Here is a 23,612-nt window from a genome sequence, read left to right as displayed (position 1 = left end):
TTATTAGACTTAGGTTATAATTCTTTATTATCTTTTGAGAAGTCTAAGATGCTTGCCATATATATTGAGTCTAGGTTAGGTAAACCTAGGTATGAGTCTCACAAGACTTAATAAAGTAATTAATCCACTAAAATGAGACATCATCTAGAAATATATGATAATTAGGTTCATGCATTTATATACATTGATTTTGTGCATCAAAGGTATTATATTTTGTAAATTATGTATTGCATGGGCATATATCATATAAGAAGTTTACCATTTAATCATGTATTAAAAATACACTGGTTAATCGATTAACCTCATGGCTTAATCGATTAACGTGTATGTTTTTCTGCTGTTTCAACAGCATAACTGAAAAACCGTTTTTAAGAGCCAAAATCTGTCTTGTATAAATACTGACTTAATTGCAGAAACGGCTAAGAAGAAGAGTGAAAAACACAAAAGAATAGATATAGATCATCATTGTTAGAATCTATTAGAGAGTGTTGAATTAGGAGAAGGATTAGATGATGCCAAGACTTTAGTTTTCATATTCATATTCCATGATTCTTTCAAAAGCTTTCTTGCATCATTCTTGTGTTTCTTAAAAAAAAAGTTAGTTCTTTAAAGATTGCATATTTTCATAAACCTCATGCATGAACATCCATATTAGACTAGGACGTCTTATGAGTTCTTGCTTAGGTTTTTAGGCTTTGATTTGTATTGTAATATCCGAGTATTAAGTACTTATTCATAACTCAAAGCATTGTTAATTCAAGGATTGGGAAAATCCTAACTGCGGTTAGATAAGGTGTTCTTTACACAAAGACTTCGAGGTCTTGAGATAAAGGGTGATACCTTGGCTGGGGCCGAATCGCATAAGAAATGTTTTATTGGGAGGCGGTTTTGGGAAAGGTCAAACCAAGGGTGACGAAGTTCTTTGGGTTCCAAGAAGGGAGCGTTCAAGTTTTGTATTTGGAAGCGTGTATGTAACGTACATTGTGTTTCATAGTGAAGAAGGAAAATCTCCCATATTAGGGGGGGGGCTGGATGTAGTTTTGTAGTAGACAGCAAAACGAACCAGAATAAAATCTATGCGCAATCTTTTCTATCATTTTCTCTTTTATATTTCAAGATGTTTTAATGCGTGTTTGAAGTTAATATTTTGCATACTTGTTCCTTGCTATGTTCTTGTTAATCTTGCACAAAAGTATCTGTTGTATATCTGTTTGTGTGTTTGTTAATAACTATGCAAGTTGTTGTTCTGATCATTCTGGTTTTATTTAGATTTAATCGATTAAGCCCACTGGTTAATCAATTAACTGGGCATTTTTCAGCAATTGTGTAAAAACCAGAAAAGTGGAACTTGAGCTCCACCACACCTATTCAACCCCCTTCTAGATGTATTCTGCCACTGATACCTAACAACAATGATATCAACTATTTATTTCCGGGGTTACACTATAAGTAATCTAATTACTGACACCCCTTAGATTTCTAAAAGCTGATAACGAATATGGGCTTAATGGGTGGATACCCATCAGATCAACCTATAGGGGATAATGAGAACCCTATAAGTTAACGCATAAGAAAAGTTATGGTCCCCAATACACCAAATCACAAATAGTTTTCACCTCTCCCCATCAGAGAGAAAACGAAGGTCCCAAAAGGAATTAAGGATTTGGTTGAGGAAGACCATCATACCAAAACTCTCTCAAAGGATATATCAAAGGAGTATATCAGAGAACATGGATTCAGATATGACTTTGTATTCTTGTTTTATATAATGTGTGAGAATCATGAGATTCAAGATACTAGAATTTGTATTTCACCAATCATCAAAAAAATATCTAACAGTATATGCATATATATGTATATATATATATAATCGAGTTAGCTTATGAAACTAATAAGTTAATTTCGACTTAATTAAAATTTGTAATTTATCAAACTAAATAACAAGTTGAGTTTCAAAAGATTATTGAATTATTTCTATTCATTAACAACCTTTTTCCTACACATCTCAAGAAGGAATGAACCAATATGAGCTAAGTTAATGAGAATGTATGATATGAGTTCATCATAGTCTTGATATTTATAGCATTTGGAGATATGGCTCCTTTTCAATTTTTATTTAGAGAAAGATATATACACTGATAGTGTATGATTTTTATACATTATCATTGCATTATCCACCATTGATATTTAATTATTGTTGACTTTTCAAAAAATGTAATCTAAATGAATGGTAGATAATGAATGCATGTGCATAAATCTTTACACTATTAATGCATAAATTTTACACTTATTATTTAGTGGATTTTCCCATAATACAAGGAAATAAAATTAATCTTTACCATTATTTTTAGTTTATTATTATCGTGATAATATATGTCATTTAATACTATCTCAAGTCTTTATTGACTTTATATTTGGATTATTACTCATATCATATATTTTACTTTCATTTGAGAGTGAAGAGTCAAAATACCAGTCCAGTTCAAAAGTCTAAAATAAATTAAGTTTACACAAAAGGAATGCCTTTAAAATAAACAATAATTATCCATTTTGGTCCTCGATATACCAATTTGATTATCAAAAAATAAAAGTCTAAAATAATATTTAAACATCGTAATTACAAGTTAAAATAGTCGATATTAGGATCATAAAAAATGCTAAAAGTAACTAATTTAGTATACATTTGATTTTTTGAAAACCATTTTGAGATTTGTAATTTTCAAGAGATCAAACTTATACATACAAAAATTCTGAAAGATCAAAATAGAGTTTTAATCTAAAATAAAATCATATCACTAAATTGAACATTTGGAATATTTGATAGAAGGTTCTTTGACTTTAAAAAGAAAAAAACCTATAAGACTTTGAAAGAAGAAACAAAAATTGAAAATGTTATAAGATATGCAGATCATACACAAAAAACGTGAAATGATTTTGAAGAACACGTTCCTTAAATATAAAACATACTTTTGCGTATGTATGATTTTGTAGATAACATGATGTAAATACTAAAAAAATATGAATATTAAAAAAGAGTAATATCTATGAATTAATAGTATAATTTTTTTACATAATCAGTGTATCATTTATAATTTATTTGTATTATCTTTATTTAAAATTTAATAAATATTAAATGTAAAAATAATCAATGAATATTAAATATAAATAATGAATAATACAATGACAATATAAATTTTTTTTTCTCCCTCAAGACAATTTTTGAGAGGGAAATTTTCGGAAACTAGCAATAAGCATTGATTGATATTCTAATTAGTATGTCAAATGTTGATAAATAGTAAATTCCTCCCAAGTCAACAACGAATTAGGATATGCATGATTGAATAGTCAACCAACAAAAAAGATACTATATATTTTATTTACAATATATTATAAATTTAATTTTTATGTCACACAATTAATACACCATATAAATTTATGAGAAAATGATCTATGCAATAATTATATATGAATTTATATATTATTAACTATTCATATGGTGATTTGTATAGATCTTTATATTGTTAGTATATATATTATTACTACTTTATTTTATTTAGAGATTATAAAATCTATACACCATTAATATATAAAGATTTATAGGTGATTATTATCTCGTTTATTTGTATTATTTATATTTATTTAAAAGTTAATCAAATATCAATATAAAACTTTTGCTTTTAAATAATATAAATCCGAAAATAATATTAAATATTTGAATATTTTATGTATATATTCATTTTTCTGCTATCTCAGTCTCATTTCTCAATTTTCGCTCAGACACAGGTCTCTACTCTTTCATATTTGATTTTCCAATTTTATACTCGTTTCTCTATTTCCTTCATTTCAATTCCATTCTTTTCGTTTGAATTACATTCATCTTTTATTCTGCTGAATTTGTGTTCTTGATTTACCAATTTGTGTTTTTTTTGTGTGATTCTGAATCTATGCGTTTTGTTTGCAAAATGTGACCAAATTCAATGTTTGACTCTTTGAAGACTTTATCTTTAGATGTAACTGATTGCTGCTTTGATCTTTTTATTCTAATTCCATTGTGATTTGTGTTTTGCCATAGCAAAGTTCATGCTTTGAAAAGTTTTATTCAGAGGCTTAGTTTTTCTTCTTTTTGAGTAGCACACAAATTGAAAATCAATGAGACATGATTCAATTGGAGTATAAGTGTAAAACATCAATTTAGTGCATGGTACCCGTTTCAATGTGGTTCATCTGTTTTTACATTGACGAACCCAACACATGATATGTGTGTGTGATTTAGTATGTAGACTAAACGAGGAACCATGTAACTATGCTTTGCACATTGTTGGTCAATTTACCCAATATAAAAATATAAGGTGTGAACTACGTTGACGTTTTTGTAATCTCAGTGACCCAAATTGACTAATGATGTTAATATCAGGACCAAATTGACATTTTACCTCTATTGAAATTAAGACAACCCTTCTGCATTGTTTCTTAATTGCTGATTTTCTGATCAAAGTTTTATGTTAAAAAGATTGAGTTATGATATATAACAACGAACAAAGTATTGCATTTGTAGGAGGTTGCTGAATACAGAAGGCAACAATGGCTGCTTCGGAGGAGAATAGTGCACTGTTCCCAATTTTCATATTGACAATAATGGCCATCCCCATTGTGCCATATACAATCACAAAGTTATACCGTGCTGTCACTAAAAAATCAAAGAGCATTCACTGTCACTGCTCTGAATGTACGCGATCGGGGAAGTACCATATATCGATATCCAAGAGGGTGAGATCATTTTCTTCCACACTTGTATTTCTTTTAAGGAAAAATGTCTTTTTTATTTGTACAATTGACTTGGATACACAATGTAGATACTGTATGTAGCATTAGTGGGTATCATATTCTGAGATATAGTAGACCTAAGAGCCATGAACACTTCAAGATTGTTTACGTGTCCGTGTCCGTGTCCGTGTCCGGCCCATACCCATCAAACACTTTTGGACATCCCTAATTACATTTTATAACTTTTTTACATTTACTTTTTGATTTTTTATACTACTGTAAAGTGTAGATGGGAAATGTTACAATAATTAGATAAACGTTAACATTTTATTATGATTACAATGACTAATGCTTGCTTTTCAAACATTATTCCTCTATTTTAGTTTTAAGATCCGTGCTTTTATGTTAACCTTGCTTTAATTTTATATTTTGTATTGTAGCAATGTTGTGTCATATAGTTTTAAAAATATTACGTATCCTTTTTATCTGGTGGTATATTTATCTCGTGTTCTATCCGTGCTTCCCAGTAGTAGACTATTGTAGATGAAAGAGAGATGTTAGTTGTGGTGTCAAATCCCATTTGTACGAATAATGGAGTTTAAGGAAAATATTTTTATGTACAACTGGGTTAGACACCTTGAAGTCATTGTTAGTGGTATCAAGGTATCTCATACTCTGAGATAGACTAGACTTACTTTATGCACATGCAAAGAGTTGTCAAATCTAGTTGTACAAATAGTAGAGTTTTTTTTTAATGATTGCATGGTTATTTATTTTGACATGTGATATTCAAGCTAATTATGCTATATCCTATATTCCTCCTTCTGATTTTTCTTTTCTTCATGTTTGATTCTGCAGATTTCGAATGTTTTCACATGTAGTAACTTCACACTGTTACTGCTTTGGGTGGTCATGATCATTATGGTTTATTACATCAAGAATTTAAGTAGTGAGGTAAACAAGCAAAAGTTAAAATGAATTCAGCCATGCCACTACACAAGATATGAATTTGGTATCTGAGGAATATTATATCTGTTGTATAATATTTTGCTTATTGCCTTGGTGCAGGTTCAAGCTTTTGATCCATTTACTATTCTTGGATTGGAACCTGGAGCACTAGAGTCTGAAATAAAGAAAAAATACAGGAGACTTTCTATTCAATACCATCCAGATAAAAATCCAGATCCAGGTTGACGGTGTTTCGGTTGTTCAATATATTGTTTATAGTTTTGAACTTGTTTGTCAGAAGTAGGCTTTCTGTGATTTCTCATTTAACCAATAATGTTTTTATTCATTTTACTTCAGAGGCAAATAAATACTTCGTTGAGTACATTGCCAAGGCATATCAAGCTCTGACAGATCCAATATCTCGTGAAAATTATGAAAAATATGGCCATCCTGATGGGAGGCAGGTAATAAACACGATGTTTGGTGAAGTGCTTAGTGGTTTGCCGTCTTTTGTTTTCATTTTGGGGTAATAAGCATGATTTTATGTTGCAGGGATTTCAAATCGGTATTGCTCTCCCTCAATTTTTGCTAAATAGTGATGGGGCATCTAGTGGAGTACTTCTAATTTGGATTGTTGGTGTGTGTATTCTCTTGCCATTGATTGCTGCTGCTGTTTATCTGTCAAGATCATCAAAGTATAGTGGCAATCATGTGATGCAAGAAACCCTTTCCAATTACTATAACCTCATGAAGCCCTCTTTGGCCCCCAGGTATATTCATAGTTTATATTGTTCTACTTTTACTTCCTCCGTTATTCAATCCCATCAAAACTCTGGATATATAGAGAGCCACATTTTATGTGGCCAGCAAATTGTATATTTCCATGTTGTTATTGCTTGTTGGTGTATGCATATTATATCTTTGAATTAGCTTGATGTTCAATGAGAAATATAACCACGTGGTTGTGTTAGTTAGTGTTGGGTTCCATCTCAAAACCAATTGGCTATGAGAGGAGTAGACCAACACGTATTTAAACCATGCCTAGGAGAAAGAGATAGCTGATGCGAGACTGACTTCCCAACATGCTCCCTCCACAAAAGCCTCCCGGATCAGGCGAATGGTTACCTTTGACCCATGACTAAGGGCATCATTTGTCCCATTGCAACCGGAAAGAAATTGGGCTCTGGCTTTGATACCATGTTAATTTTCCATCTCATAACCAATTGTCAATGAGAGGAGTAACAAAACAGATATTTAAACCATGACTAGGAGAATGAGATAGGCGATGCGGGAATTACTTTCCACCAGTTAGCAAAATGGATGTTGTACAAACTAAAATTAGATTTTTAAACCCGTTTCCAATCTGAACCTACATGATTGAAATATTTAAGTACATACTACAATGTTGATGAAATAATGGAATTTTAAGTACTTATTAGAGATAGAAAGTAAAAAGGTTATTTTATTTAATCTATTTTATTTAATCTACGGGCAAGGTTAATGGTATTTGGGAATGTCCTATTATAATACATTGAAGATTAATTTTTCCCTCTCATTCATATCAGCAGTTCTGTCTTATACATTTGAAACTTGTGCTTTTTTTTTTAAACATTTGTGGTTTCTATGTTGTACAGCAAAGTAATGGATGTCTTCATAAAGGCCGCTGAATATATGGAAATTCCAGTTCGTAGGACTGACGATGAACCTCTTCAGGAGCTTTTTATGTTATTAAGGAGTGAGTTGAATCTTGATCTCAAGAACATTAAGAAGGAGCAGGCTAAGTTTTGGAAGCAGCATGCTGCGCTGGTTAAGGTACCTTTGTTCTATGACTATGCCAAATAAAGTGTTCTATTATGATTTTCATAGCTCTTTATGTGCTAATGTGTATGCTACTTTGTTTGACAGGCGGAGCTGTTAGTTCACACTCAGTTGGCCCGTGAGTTTGCAGCTTTGTCTCCATCTTTACAAAGTGATTTCGGACAAATTTTAGAAATAGCACCTCGCCTTCTTGAAGTATTAATGAAGGTGACTTACTATTCAATCTTGTGTATCAATTGCTCTTTTTTTAACCATGCTGTTCCCTTTAAATCTGGACTGTCTTTTCAACTTGCAATCATTATTCTCAAGTTGCATCTATAAAGAATGTTGGAACCCTAAAGTTCTCGGAAGCTTTCCAATATAGACAGAATCATGTAAAGCACTTGCTCATGCCCAGGTTACGATTTCTGTTGAGTCTTGGACACTTGTTGAACCTGAGAGCTTTTTTGCTAGTGTGTAAGAGGGTGACCGGGTGATCCTTGGCGTAATGGTAAGACTGCTGCCTTGTGGCTTGGAGGTCATGAGTTCAAATCTTGGAAACAATCTTTTTGCTTGCGGGTAAGGCTGCATACATATACCTCCTCCATATCGCATCAGGTGGGAGTTTGTGTACTAGCCCTTTTATGGTCTGTAAGATACAAATGATAAAATACCAGAGGAGCTTCCCTACAAGCAACTTGGTTTATGAACACCCAGTTTACTTGTAGACTAGATATGGGTTGTTAATGTACTTTTCTGTGTAATTGTAACTTGAAGGAAAATTGGTCGCACAGTGTGGAAGAGAAGTTAGGTGCTGAGGTCAAGTTCTTATAACTCCATATGAGTGGGGGTTTTGTTTGGTAGAAGGAATGGAAGTGTTATCCACACGCCACAAGTACACACATTGCAAATATTCACTTTATCCTCTGTGAGTGCATTCATACAAGGGTATATCCACTTTAAAAATAGATAAAAAATTAAAGTGGAACTCAATGATGGCGATAACTAATTTTATGAGATGTGTGATTTCTGCTGCTGATGGAGTTACGCAAATACCCAATTAGAGAAGTAACATAATGGGAACACTGAGATTTACATTAAGAAAACTAAGATCATACCTATCTTGAAAAATGAATCATGCATATGGTACATACATGTTACACATTTTGATTGTCGGTTCTGCTTGTCATCATTCTCTTATATGATGGATATGATATTTCCTTTTCTGGTTTATATTTACAGTCACAAATCTGATATTTGGATTTCAGTACATACTTTAATGATCTGTTTTCTGTAAAAGATGGCAGTTATACCACGCAATAATCAGGGGCATGGGTGGCTGAGGCCTGCCATTGGTGTTGTTGAGCTTTCTCAAAGTATCATCCAGGTAATGAATCTAAGCTCTAAAGCTAAGTTTAATTTGCTATGATGTATTCTTTTTTATTTCTCCGATTGCACCTTTCATATGTTTAATTTAAAGTAACTTCTCGTCTGTGATATATTTAAGTTACAGACTGTCCCACTATACGAAATACTGAGGAATTGTATATATTTTATTCCACATTGTTATTTATGGGCTTGCTTCTCCTAAATAACATAGTAGCATCATCACAGAAGCTATGTATGGCAATGAAAGAATAACATTTAGTTGGTAATTCATCTGTAATCACTATTATAAGTTTTTGCTGAGGCTTTTGGCAATGTCCTGACCTAGGAATGGGGTAACATTTGCTCCCCTATACCTTTTTACCAACAGAAAAATAACATTTAAATGATCATAAAAAGCATCAAAGAAAGTGATTACTGCTATGTAATGAGTAATCTATAGGTAACTGAGAAATGGAAATACTCGTACCTGAGACTAGTAGGTGAGACCATTAATGTAGGATGGTGAATATTCAATCAAAACTTTCCTTTTCTTTACAGTCTACCAATATGGAGAACTTAAGTAATAAGATGCAGGTCGGCTATTTTTATTTATAATCATATTCAATGCGTGCTTTTTGACACCATAGATCCTACAAGTAAAATGAGAACCTAAAATTTTTGGGTTTTCTCCTGTTGCATCTTTTGGCTCGTATGATGTTTCCTATTGGATTAATGTCATTTCTTAAAAAACAAGGCAGTCAATTTATGCTTCACAAATGTGGAACATTTTGTTATGTTCTTAGTTGATGGTGTAAGCATATCTTATTGGTTTAACTTCGTCACATATAGAATAAAATCATGCTATTTTCATTTCTGTTTCGGTTGTTTTTCTTTGTTCGTGTTTAGCAAACCATTTTAATTGAAATATATCACCAATTAATATTTTTGCCCTTGCTTTTTATAAATCCATTTTGATATGAAGTTATTTTCTTGATTTATGACCTATACAATGCAGGCTGTTCCTTTCAGCGCTAGAAAGAGTACCGGTGTACTATCTGATGGGATTGCACCATTTCTGCAGCTGCCACATATTAACGAGACTGTCATTAAGAAGGTGGCCCCTAAGGTAAGCCGTAACATTATACACGCGCTCTTGTCATCCAAATGAAAATGCTTAAATTTCCTTGGCTTAGGTGCTCTTATCTGTGCTATTATTGTAGTTACAAGCATCAAGATATTGAGCAGTGATCCCCTGACCACAGAGTTAACATAGTTTGAAAAACCTTTTATGTACACTTTCCAGGAGATCTAACTGTAGCTAAGTAGTCTATTATTTGGATCTAATTCAATTGAAATTTGATTTCTGCCAAGTGTTCTTGATATTTACTGTTTCATCTTATTCTATTTAGGAAAGTTTAAGCTATCTTTGTTTTGCACAATTAGGCCAATTTTTTGTATAGTAACCATTGTTGGCTGTTCGAAAATCTAAAGTTGAATTTCCGTTTTCTTCCTGCTCATTCTGAATTTCGAATTTCATCCCATGACCATTAGTGTAGGACCTAATTTTTTTCTTTTTTTTGTTGATATGCAGAAGGTGAAAACAGTTAAGGAACTTCTTGAGATGGACTCACAGAAGAGAGCTGACTTGCTTATCCAAACAGCTGAGTTGTCTTCTGCTGAAGTACAAGACATTGAGGCGGTACTAGATATGATGCCTTCCTTGACATTCGATGTAACTTGCGAGACTGAAGGCGAAGAGGGTATTCAAGAGGGTGACATTGTCACTCTCAATGCATGGGTAAATGTCAAACGAGGTAATGGGCTGATCGGTGCCATTCCACATGCTCCCCACTACCCATTTCACAAGGAGGAAAATTTCTGGTTTTTGCTTGCGAATTCTGCTTCGAATAATGTCTGGTTATCTCAGAAGGTTAGTTTCCTGGATGAAGCTGCGGCTGTATCTGCTGCTTCTAATGCAATTGAGGAATCCATGGAGGGGTCAGGAAAAAGTGGGGAGGAGACCAGTAGAGCAGTTGCAGAAGCTGTCGGAAAGGTTAAGAGCGGTTCCAGATTTGTATCGGGAAAGTTTCAGGCCCCATCTGCGGGTATCTACAATTTGACTTGCTATGTTTTGTGCGACTCTTGGTTGGGCTGTGACAGAAAGACAAATCTAAAGCTCAAAATTTTGAAACGGACTCGGGCTGGCACCAGGGCTGCTGCTTTCGACGATGAAGGACCTCTGGTGGAAGATGACGTTGACGAGGATGAGGATGATGTGGATGAAGAGTATGATGAAGAGTATGAGAGTGAGTACAGTGAAGATGAAGAAGATGATCAATACTCAAAAAATAAGCATAAAGCTGCCAAGAAACGTGGTTAAGCTGCAGAAAATTCTAGCTCTGATGAAGAGTAAGTCTCTTTTGAGAAGTTGATGGAACCATAATCTTCATTTTTGCCCGTCTTGGATTTAGAAGAACAATTAATTTTAATAGTCATCTACATTGGTCATTTTAGTTTATCACAGTCAATGGTGATACTTGGACTTTTGTTCTTATCCTAGTCCAGCTACATTTAGATCAAATGACATTTTATTTGATAAATTTGAAATGCTAAGATAAACTGAAGGATTGATATGGTGTCGTTTCAAATCAACCGCAATTGCTATTTAGAATTTCTGCAATGGCATCCTGACCGCGATTACGAGAAAATGCAATGTAACCATAAATTAAAATATTGATGTTATCTAATAAGCTTCATAATGGTGGATATTGGTGTATGATTAAAAATCCAATAGATTACCAGTTTATAGGTTATGGCACAAATTTACTTACAAGAGTTGTATAATTAGTATTTATAGCGTTACAAAAATATGGCAAAAGGAAAAATAAGTTCCATGTGAGAAAATAAGACACAAGGAAAAATAAGTGTACCTTTTGAAAGTAGTCAAATCTCATTAATGTCTATGACCTAATATTTGATTAATATATTAATTCACTTTTGATATAGTGCAGGAACATGGGATAGAAAAATAAAACAAAAAATATAGGTTGGTCTATTATCTAGAATAGAAAAATAAAACGGAAAATACAAGTCAGTGTAATATCGAAACTTGAGGACAAAAGATAAAATTAATAACGCAGTTCAATATACTATTGAAACTTGTGAACAAAAAAATAAAACCAAGAAAACATGTCGGTTTATTATCGGAACTTGGGAACATGGTCAGTATAGTGCCATAACTTAGGAATAGTAAAAATAAAACCAAGAACCCAAATTAGTGTATTGTTGGAACTTGAGGACAAAATGTAGAAATAAGAATGCAGGTCGGTGTATACTGAAACTAGGAGACAAAAAGATAAAATCAAGAACACATGTCGGTTTGTTATCAGAACTTGGGGACAAAAAACAAAAACTAAGAACGCATGTCGCTGTGCAGTTGGAACTTGGGGATACAAAGTTAAAAGCAAGAACACAAGTAGGTGTACTGCAGGAACTAGGGACAGAAAAAATAAAACAAAGAATGCATGCTAGTTTGCTGCCGTAACTAGGGAACAAAAACAATAAAAGCAAGAATAAAGGTCAATGCAATACTAGAACTTGGGGACAAAAATATAAAACCAAGATCGCAGGTCGGTGTACCACTGGATTTTGTGAATAGAAAAATAAAATAACGTTTTTTGAAAGAACGTTCTAGCGTCTGTGTCCAATAACATTATAACATTTTGGTGTCTAAGATCGACCATGTTTTTTTGAAAGAATATTTAGCTGCTTGAGTCCAGGAATGTAATAACATCTCAGTGTCTAAGTGCAACTGTGTTTACTTTTTGGATGAATGTTCTAACATCTGAATCTAACAACGTCATAACATTTTCGCATATCAGTTCGACCATGTTTAATTTTTGAAAGAACATTTTGGCATCGAAGTCCAACAATGTCATAATATTTCAACATCTAAGTCTAAAAATATCATTTCAAAGAACACTCTAGAGTTTAAGTTCAACAACATCATAACATTTTGGTGTCTATGTCTGAAGATATTTTGAGATGATGATTTGATGTCTATGATCAATAAGGTCATAACAATTTGACGTATAAGTCCGGAAATGTGTTTTAGTGTAAAGTGATTAGGTTAACCCAAAAAGTCTTGGTTGTCTGTTTATAAAGTTATTAATTAGGGAAGATGCATGTATGATTATATGGGAGTATGTTGAATGAAGTTCATGTCAATTTTTGTAGTATAATAATTACTGTATGAATGTGATTATGCATTGATTTGGATGATAATGCATGATGATGTTTATAATGCATATAAACGAGATGTGATGTTGATATTTATTTGAAAGAAAGAGAATAATGGGTAGGACTCATGCACAAATATGTCACTCATTATTTTTCTTTTGGGATGATAAATTTATCAATTTACTAGTTCTTTATAACTTTTATTGATCGATTGAAGCAACCATTCTTGATTGTCGTTGACTGATAACTTCCCTTCCATTTCTAGATTCTGAAGGGAATGAGATTAAAAGTTGTTCTAGATTGTTTGAAAACACATTTTCTTTTAAGGTAATCCATATAACTTGGTCTAGTTTCATCTTAAGAAGAATGACTACCCAAACACATTTCCTCGGTATAGGCTGGCTGTTTTCCAAAGTGTTTTAGTTGGATGTTTTTAACAATAAAATTACCCACTCTGCCTATTTCGAATTTTCATCTTCAGTTAGGAGGTTATAACTTCGACTCTCCAAAAAGTTGCCTCAATTTGCATAATTGAGGATGGACAATAATAAGTCTTCACATTGTGGATGTTCATTTATTTTTAACTAATTGTTGTCCTCAATACCTATTGTAGACACATGTCGAAAATTATCTCATTTTATTTTGATTCCGAGTTGCTTCTTCAAATTTTCAACTTAGAACCACTCTCATATTCTTTGGTTACTTATGTGAGCTTTCAACCTAACATTCCTTTTTGTATTTTGATTTTTTTTGTGTGAACACCCTCAGACGTGGGAGTCCGGTTTAAGTAGAAGACTTCTTGCACTATTTATATGGATCATTGTTGAAGCTCTTATTGAAAACAATAACTTAAGATCTTTCCCCGATTGGTTGATGGTATTTTATTTCTTATGAATGAACTAACTTATATAGCCATGTAAGCAACTTTGCTATTGCCCTAGTTTTGGGTTTCTTATAACTTTCCACTAGAGAAAAGGAGATCAACCTAAAAATTGTCCAAATGTGAGATATTGTGAGTCATCTTTCATTTCAAATTTTTATGGTAGGCTTGGTGTGGAGTGCCTAAAATTGGGAATTATCTCAAAAACTTCACATTTTGAGAGGTTTCCATTTTTTCTTTGCTTTTGTGTTCTTTATTTCATGTGCAACTCTTTAAAAGAATTACTAAAAACAATGATCATGCAAACTTGACAAATATATGGGCTATGAACGATGACATTGATGATGAGATGATTGAATTTGTGTTTGGGATTTGAGTTGATGTGGTAATGATAATAATAATAATACGAGAGAATGAGTTTTAACCCATGCATTAAAACTCAGACATTTTTATCAAAATTTATGAGTTTAGCGGAGTCAATGTTTGTCTGTCATGGTGTGTATTTTAGGCAAATTGATTCTCAACAAGGTCTTTTAAAGGTTGTGCCATGGTCTGACTAAGAGTTTCCAAAATTTGATATAAGGCTCAAATCTGTGTATTTCCTATATCCACCTTTCTTCTTTGTTCTATTTTCAATAGTTTTCTGACATGACATTTAATAATTAAAAGTATTTTATTGGGTAACATGTAGAGGCTTACAATAAAGGCAATAATCTTCCATTGAGGAATTTGAATGGTTCTTGTGTCGATCATTGATAATGCATTTTTTTTTCCTAACTTTTTCTTGAAATATTCATTGAAGATTCTCATAGGACTTTTTGTATAATTTTTATTTTTTGCACTTTGATCGAGTTGAATATTTTATTTTATTTGCTTTCTTTATCCTCTAGGTAAGATAAGAGAAATGATGTATGAATGATGTATTCGTTCCTCAACAATTGAACGTCAAGAAAAACAATTGAAAAATTATTCTCTCCTCCCCTAGCTATTGATATTTTATGGGTAATTCGAAAAAGTATCCTTTCATAATATCTAGGGCTCAAATAGGGTGACTATGAATATATTTTAGTATTTGAGAATTACAAAGAAACATTGTATTATTAGAAAAATATGTCTAAAGATACATATCATTTTAGTCTTACATTTGCATCGTCCTCCACATTGTCTTTGAATAAAAAATCTCATATTAATGCATGAATTAGTTTATTTGGGTTATTTTTCTTGGATTTTTTGATGAATATGATTGGTGGAGTGAAGTGTGAGATGCAAAACTTACATGATCAATGCATTAGTATATACTGATTAAAAATATATGCACTAGAAAATAAATCTTTATTCTCACATAGAGAAACATAAGCAAGGGTAGAGGTAGTTGACCTTGGTAGAAGTCTTCAAATGTGGAAAACTTTAAAAGTCAGTCTTTGATTGGTATGAGGTAGGAGACGATGTGTCATTCTGAATGACAGGTTTAGCCATTGCGGTCTCAATTACCGAGATTCTCCCTATCTTCTTGGATTTCTCGAGCTTCAATCATGATTACTTTTAGCCGAATCTAACAATTATTCTCTTAAAACCAACCCTTAATTGATGGGTATCCTCAAAAATGAAAAATAATAATTTTTATTGATGTATGATATGCATGAAGCAGTGACGGATCTTGATCTAAATTTTAGAGGGGACAACAATATTTAACTAGAATTTTATTACTAAAATTAATTGAGTAACGATGAATATAAAAGATCATATATGATAAAGTTTTCAGTTATTTCCTTTTCAATATAAATTATTATCTAATTTACAAGAAAATTATCTTCTATCTTACTACATAATTTTGTTTGGTTGTTTTTGTTGCTGAAAATGATATTTATGTAATAACTAAACCATAATAGCTAAAATAAGATGAAACAATATATGACTAACGACGTATGATTGAGAGTTTGTTTTTGTTATGATTGAGAATTTTTTAAACTTGAATGACTAACGACACGGACAACAAAATTTTGAAATTGTTATCTCAAACTAATCTTTTGTTGCTCATTGAAATTCACATAATAGATTTTTGACAAGAATACATATCTTATAAATATTAAATAAATTATAAGCATCATTAGCGTATATATTATCAATACATTCATCAAATGTAAAACAGTTACGAACTTAAATAGAATCATATTATTATAAGTAAAATCAACATCTACACATGTAAGAATTTTTTTTATCAATTATGTATAATTTTTAGAAGGATAAGACATGTTATACTATATTTATTTATAATCTATAAATGTGTATTTCCATAAATACGTCATTTGGGTGGAGGTAAGTGAAGTACATCTGCTATTCCAAAAAACATGTTATCATATGTATTACTTTTTATAATTTAAGAGTTTAATAATTAAATACTCAACCATAACCAATGGCACATGAAACAATATAAGGACAACAAATATATTGCTATAAGTAAAGAGATAAAAAAACGTTACTTTAATAAAATAAAAATTAAAAATTCAGGGGGCGGTTATTACTTTACATGTTCCGCCACTAGCAAGAAGTGAATATTGTTTTTATCTTTTTTGTTAAAAAAAAAGTAACATTACATGGTTGAAATACAACCAATAATGCATGAAATGTACAAAACACTAATGATGAGTATATTATTTTAGAAAGGCATGACGAAGCATTTCATTTATTTAGGAGCATATAGATGATATGAGAATATGCATCTATTATATCTAAATGCATGCAACATAGTTAAGGAATACATGAAGTTTTTTTAATCCATGAGTTTGCTTTGAAAAGTGCCATTTATGGTGCATGAATGAATGAGATGTAATTTTTGGAAGCATGGAAAATGCATGTATGGTATTTTTTTTCTTTTTTTTTCATTGAATATAAGGATGCATGAATTGATTTATTTTTTCTTCTTAGATAATTTATGATAATACATGAAATGCAATGTTTGAATGGTTTGTTGTTTGTTGTTTTTTATGAATGCATTCATAAGTGGATGAATGAATATATATTTCTTTTTACTTTTGAGTGATTTAACATATGAATGAATGGATAAATGTTTTAATGATGTATTAGGTTTGGTTTAAATTGGATTCGATAAAAGCTTTAGACTTCTAAATGTCACACGATTGCATCCAATCTCAAAAGAAATGAAACCAAATATCCTGGCTTAGAAATTATAATAGGCTAATCCCGCAAGCCGCTAACTCACGATACCATGAACAATATTATGATCCATCCCACTAATATCAGATATGTTGCTAGTCCAACAACGACAAAGTACATGTCCCTCATATCTCAATCCTAATCAATAATACATGGATTTAAGACATATGTGTGATAACTCAAGTGTACAATATTAATGTATGGGGAAGTATACAATTCTTTATTGAGAAAATACTCATCCCTCAAAAGGTGCAACAAGGATGGTATGATTATGTGCAAACACTAATTTAAAGCAAAAATGAAAGTAGATAAATACTTTTTTATATAAAAAAAACAATTTGGATATTCAAATTTATGCAATTAACGACTCTAGATCTCACTCTCTTAATGGAAGTGCCCCCAGTAGAGTCACCAATTATTTGAACCCGATTTTTGATTGAACACCAGTTACGTGACTTTTCGGAGTCGCTGCTACATTTTTTGTGGTTAAAATATAAAAAACTTTATTTTTAGTCCAATTTGGATAGAAATGTTCTTTTGACTAAGAGTTCTAAATTAGGAGTCAATTATGAACCAAGTAAGGTATTATCACATCGTCTGTACTTAATAAAATCGTATCCTAGCTAATTGCATGGATTAAATATATATTTGATTTATTTTATTTAAAAATTGAATTGTTAACAATTTTATTTTTATTTTTGTGTTTTATAAAATTAATCTTTCACTTTGAAATCTCTATATGCATTGAGGAATCAAGATTACATAGTTCTATATTTAAAATTGTTAGATTTGATTTAAAATGTAATTTGGATTAAATAAATGGTTTTATATTTTTGTAAAAAGGAATTAATAGCAAATTAGATGATTATAAATACATGAAATGAAAAGACAACACATAACTTGACCATCTATTCAAACTCCATATATTAATTATTTTTATAAATAAAATCAATAGCAAAGAGACGACATTAGTAGTACACCAACCTTTCGCTTGAGACAGAAACGAGTAGATGTCATAGGTCATAGCCGATCTACTCAAATTTCATAAATTAATTAAAATATTTATGTATTTATTATAAAAAAAAGTATTTGAATTAAATCTTATATTTACTAAACGAATTAGTTTTTTAGTTTATGAAAGATGGTAATAGGATTTGACACATGTTGAGAATAAAAGAGAATCTCTCTCATTAATACATCCAATCAATTAAAACATTTATATTTTTATTTTTATTCAGAATGAACTATGCAATTATTTGCTTTCATTTAAAATTTGAATATTAGGATTTGGTGTAAGATTGCTCCGAGAAACCTACAAAAATGCTTTTCATGATGAAAAATATTTTCATGATTTTTACAAATCCATAAAAATTATTGTAGTTCCCATAAATGAGTACAAATATTTGTATTGACTCTATAAAAATTTAAATAGTCAAAACCTATTTTATGAGTATAAAACTATTATAGACTATATAAAATCCAAAAATTATTGTATTACCTGAATATGAGTAAAAATAATTAATGATTTTTTAAAGTCACAAAAGAATGATCAAATTGCCTTTTTATTTTAGCTTGTTTTATTTTAAGAATGAAAATCAAGGGTAAATTAACACATGACTGTTTTTTTCCAGTACAATTCATCCACTGTTAGGCTAATTAATGTCCATTAAGACACTTAAAACCATTTTTTTATTTCTTATTTGAAGGAAAACGAAATTTTTTGGGGGAATTAATTTAAAATCATATCCTATCATTATTGAATCAAATAAGTGTTTATTATTCTATTCAAAACATTTTTATTTTTATCATTAAAAGAAAACGAAAGTTAGTGAGAGAAATTAATTTGAGATAATATCTCATCATATTGAGTGAATTTAGTATTCATTAATTCATTCAAATTAAAAAAACAAAAACTGGTGTAAGAATTAATTTGAAATAATATCCCACCATCATATAGCCAAGTAGGTACTCATTAAATATATTTTTATTTTGAAAGGAAAAAAAAAGGGATGCAGAGATAACTTTGATGTGATACCGGACTATTATTGAGCTAGTAAATATTCATTAAGCTATTTAAACTTCTTTTATATGAGAAATAAATCCATAATTATTTTATTCCTCAAATTAATTTCCGAATTGAAATCTTTTAATTATTTTTATTTTTTGGAAACAAATTTGATTAAAAAAACTTTTTATCAAAGTGATTTGCTTTTATTATGTATATATTTGAACATTCGTTATTATTTAGATTTTTTAAAGTATGAGCCTAATAGAATTGAGTGTTTATAAACATAATCTACCACCAAGGGTTAATGGAAAAAAATCACATAGTTTATACATCGTTATCGAATCTTGTAGATTGTTTTCACATGCTGCTATTGGCAACCCCTCCTCGTACTATACTAGTCCTTGTGGATGAACTCATAATTGAAATCCTTTCGTTGTTTTCAAACCTTTTCTTTGATTCATGTGCTTGTCCAATTCTCTTATATTTCGAATACTTAATGAATGTCATTGATTATATTTAAAGCTTGGTTTTACCTTGTTAAAATAAGTTCCTCCAAATAGTTTCTCTACTCATTTGAATTGTGTTAGGTTATGAACTTAAAAATCTGTCATTTCAAGTATGATAGATAAATAAAAAAGAGAAAAAGATGTATACACTGACAACAATGTAAGAGTTTTTTACACTGACACTACATCATCTAACATTCATTTTCAATCATCATTGACTTTTCAGAAAAAAAAATTTCAAATCTACGGTAAATGATGCACTAATTGTATATAAATCTTTACACTGTCAATGCATAGATTTAACACTCATACAAAAAAACAATAACAACAATCAAACTTTAATTTAACTATTTAGAGAAATCGATAGATATATCAATAATAGAATTTAAGCAAAGTAAATGAAATGATCAATGTTTCAAGTGATATATTAAATGGAGGAAGAATGTTAGTATTTGGGCACAAGAAGTAGTGCTTTCGTCTTATTATAGGAATTTATTGAATTTTGATTACAACTATTCTTCTTCATTTACTTTCTTAATTTCCTTGCATTTGCAATAACAGTTTTTTTCCTTTTCTGAAAAAGAAACTAAAAATATTATATGATTCTATAAACATGTGAGATAATATATTATTTCTTTGTATAATGTATAATTCTATTTACTGTTTTCCAACCTGTTCAAATGTTACCTACTATGTCCAAATTAGTTAAGAGCAACCATAATGTTTCTTCTTAGAATAAGAATATTTTTACTCTGTTCTCCATTGTGTCATTCTTATATTTTGATTTTTGTTCTTAAATAAGAATAATTCTTGATTGTTCTTAGTCAAGGGAAAGTGATGAGAAATGTAGATGTTGTGAGAACAATGTAGATATTGTAGGACTAAAATAAGAATAATAATGATGTTTGCCATTATGGAAAAAAATAGATGTTGTTCTTACAATAATGTGTAAGATCCAAATAAGAATGAAACTTTTGTTTGCTAATGTAGATACTCTAACAGTCATATTTCACTCCGTTAGTCTACAAACTAATTACCAAATTCTACTTACCATATTTCAGGTTCATCATCATAAATGAAATCTTTTAATAATAATATAAAAGTTGCATAGAACCGGATATCACGACCGGTTCCATGTACCAAATAACTATAATAAACAACATTTTCTCAAAATGAGCAACATAAATAACAGTGAGCACACAGGTTTGTCATATTGCTGAAGAAAAATGCAGCATAATATGCCATTAATTCAACTGAACATTGCATTGATGAAAGTGGTATATGAATCTTTCCTTATTGATTGTACAAACCCATCTGAGCAGGTACACCTCTACCATTGATCCATGTTCCATTCAAGAAAGATCCCACAGTAAACTTGGCTGCCTCATCTTTGTTAATGAGTTTGTGACCAACCCAATTGACCCTGGCATTGGTGCTTGCACCAGGTCCTGTGTTGTTGAACTCAGCATAATACAATGTCTTGAGAGCAAAATCTCCTGCCCAAGGTAGCCATCCATCAGGGTGAATTATGTCACCGATTTCGGACTCCATGACAATGGTTCTTGAGTACTCCTTCCAAGGCCTACCAAGGTAGCTCTTGATTTTATCCTTCTCAGGAACCAATGTATTATCAGCTTTAATCTCACACTTTTGAAGAACAAAACCCGTGGTTTCTTGCTTTTGGTATCTCCCTTGAGCAGTGACAATGTTCTGTTGATTCGACATCGGTTTTCGAAGTTGCATAATGCAGTTTTGGAAGACACTAGCAGCATCTCCAAAGATGAAATCTATTGTACCAGCAATGACACAACTACGATAGAATTGTCTATGAGTTTGGGCATATAGAGTGTCTTGGTAGCCCTCAAAACGACAGTTCACAAACATTGCACGATCTGCTTGTACTCTAGCAGCCACTGCTTGATGCTTTTCTGCTCCAGCAGTGTTTCTGAATCCCATTGCCTTTCCCAGGAACCCATCTCCAAGTACCACTACATGCAAGGAAAGAAGAAATTAACAAAGCAACATATCAATTCTTGTTTTTCCAACTTACCAATTTGGTTTCTCAAAAAATTGAAAAAATCCAAAATGATCCTCAAAAAATTTAAAATTGGGTCAAATTAGTTATTTTAGCATGTTTTACAAAACCAAATAGAGATTAATTTGACATTCATTTGAAATTTTTGGGAACTATGTTGGGCTTTTCAATTTTTGAGGACCAAACTGGTAAGGTCTGAACGACTGAAATAAGTACTTTCAATTTCACTTTACAACCATTGATCATCTATCCATTATTGTTTCAAAATAAAAATCTTTTGATCAAATGATCATAAAGTATGTATGAAAAAAGGTGTATGGAAAAGTGATGTGAGAATATACTTACCAAAGCTTGCTGTTTGGAAAGTCCTAACTCCATCTGCAAAATTTTTGCTCCCAGTGATAATACTCTTTTGTGATCCATCACCATAAATGGTTAGATTTTGCATTTTCTTTGTCACCGTCACTAGCTCCTCATATATTCCTTCTTTAACATAAACCACATAGCTGTGTTTTCAAATCACATAAAATGTCCACTTAATGAGCATATATTTTTGGTATAGAATATAGTATGAGTAAGCTTAGAATAAAAAAATCATAATAGTTGGATTAGAATGAGCATACCGTCCTGTATATGTTTGTGGGATGGCTGCCAAAGCCTCAGATATGGTTTTGAAGTTCCCGGAGCTGTCCTTCGCCACGGTGACATTAGGTGTGGGCTTGTCATCTGCTGCCTTCAACATCCTCCGGTCCTCAACACCAATCCAAGTTGGAAATCCATCACTTTTCGCCGATAGTAAGTGACGAACCGTGGATGGTTGGATTGTAGATAGGACATAAGACAACTCTTTCACAATGGCAAGGGAATTGCTAACAAACTCTTGTGGATCTTGTAAGAGATTTTTAAGTTCATTCTTCAATTCTCCATCAGGAAACCCATCAATACATGTTTGGTGATAAGATATGACTGCACTTAACCAATTGTTTAATTCAGGTGTTCTTGTTGAAAGCTTCTTCAAATCATTTTTGCTCACTTCAGAGATAGAGAATCCTATCTCTTCCCTAGCATCATTCATAAGTTGTTTGCAATCTTCATATGCTCCTTTGTCCATTTCCGATTCGAACTTCATTGAAGTTGTTTTGTTGAAGGCCTTGTTAATTTCTTGTTCAGCAAGTTTAATTGATACCCTCAAAAGTTCCTTTGGTTGTGCCAATTTGGTGTCATTCTCCACCACCTTGCTAAGGGGACCTTCACATTTGGTCTTATATTCAACCGAGTTACAAATTGTTTTAACAATCTTTAAGTAATTTTCAACTTTTGCATTGGTAGTTGTTGAAGGAGGTTTTTTGTGGGTATTATTATTATTATTATTATCAGGGTCAGTTTTGTTGACAAGAACAAATGTTGCAGCACCTATGACACATACAAGGAGAATGGATGAAAGTACACCAAGGATAATCCTCTTCCTCACTTTTTCTTTCCTTTCATTTCTTCTCCGTTCGGATAAGATTGCGAAATCTTGAAACGCCATTACGATAATTGTCTAAGGCAGAGGTCTCCCCTGCCTTAGATTCAAAAGCCAAGGCAATAATGAACTAATGGTGAAAGGGACAATGTTTTAAGATACCAAATAAGTGTTTAATTTTAGTCCTTTATCATTCATCTTTCTTTGTATGAATCAATTGTGAATGTAATGTTGTTTGATTGACATGAAAGTAAATAGGTATGGATGAGAGTTATTTCAGGTATTTCTATTTTAAAGGTTAGTTAAAATCTTCAAAGGTTAATGATAGGTTCTACTCTTCATTTTCATCCATGTGTCTTGCCATTTTATGTCCCCTTCTTATCAAATTTGAAATATCAAGTTCTCCTTTTTCTAAGGGTGGGGAGTGA

The 23,612-nt window shown here is 31.5% G+C and overlaps 2 protein-coding genes across 3 annotated transcripts; one reads left to right on the top strand and one right to left on the bottom strand.

Annotated features, from left to right (window-relative positions):
- LOC109343618 (dnaJ protein ERDJ2A-like) lies at positions 3,763-11,498 on the top strand. Of its 2 annotated transcripts, XM_019582008.1 has the most exons (12): positions 3,763-3,783; positions 4,556-4,767; positions 5,623-5,718; positions 5,833-5,953; positions 6,070-6,176; positions 6,265-6,482; positions 7,347-7,524; positions 7,618-7,737; positions 8,810-8,896; positions 9,893-10,003; positions 10,469-11,225; positions 11,268-11,498. In XM_019582008.1, the coding sequence occupies exons 2-12, from the start codon at positions 4,582-4,584 to the stop codon at positions 11,288-11,290; spliced, it is 2,004 nt and encodes a 667-aa protein (XP_019437553.1). In that variant the 5' UTR covers positions 3,763-3,783; positions 4,556-4,581; the 3' UTR covers positions 11,291-11,498. The 2 variants fall into 2 exon arrangements, with proteins under 2 accessions (XP_019437553.1, XP_019437552.1); XM_019582007.1 differs by having other exon boundaries at positions 10,469-11,498.
- On the bottom strand, positions 20,792-23,384 carry LOC109343617 (putative pectinesterase/pectinesterase inhibitor 45). Its single transcript, XM_019582005.1, has 3 exons — positions 22,343-23,384; positions 22,065-22,225; positions 20,792-21,672 (listed from the first exon to the last, which is right to left on the bottom strand). The coding sequence occupies exons 1-3, from the start codon at positions 23,248-23,250 to the stop codon at positions 20,978-20,980; spliced, it is 1,764 nt and encodes a 587-aa protein (XP_019437550.1). The 5' UTR covers positions 23,251-23,384; the 3' UTR covers positions 20,792-20,977.

Source organism: Lupinus angustifolius, chromosome LG03 (assembly GCF_001865875.1).
Source record: "Lupinus angustifolius cultivar Tanjil chromosome LG03, LupAngTanjil_v1.0, whole genome shotgun sequence".
In the NCBI taxonomy this organism is placed as follows: Eukaryota; Viridiplantae; Streptophyta; class Magnoliopsida; order Fabales; family Fabaceae; genus Lupinus; species Lupinus angustifolius.
Note: the sequence above shows the minus strand (reverse complement) of the source record. Positions and strands in the feature narration are given on the sequence as shown.

Coding starts and splice junctions, on each gene's coding strand:
- LOC109343618 (XM_019582007.1), top strand. CDS start 4,582: ATGGCTGCTTCGGAGGAGAATAGTGCACTGTTCCCAATTTTCATATTG. Junction 5,954..6,069: donor AGATAAAAATCCAGATCCAG/GTTGACGGTGTT, acceptor ATTTTACTTCAG/AGGCAAATAAATACTTCGTT. Junction 6,177..6,264: donor GCCATCCTGATGGGAGGCAG/GTAATAAACACG, acceptor TTTATGTTGCAG/GGATTTCAAATCGGTATTGC.
- LOC109343617 (XM_019582005.1), bottom strand. CDS start 23,250: ATGGCGTTTCAAGATTTCGCAATCTTATCCGAACGGAGAAGAAATGAA. Junction 22,226..22,342: donor CCACAAACATATACAGGACG/GTATGCTCATTC, acceptor TTGAAAACACAG/CTATGTGGTTTATGTTAAAG. Junction 21,673..22,064: donor TTTCCAAACAGCAAGCTTTG/GTAAGTATATTC, acceptor CCTTGCATGTAG/TGGTACTTGGAGATGGGTTC.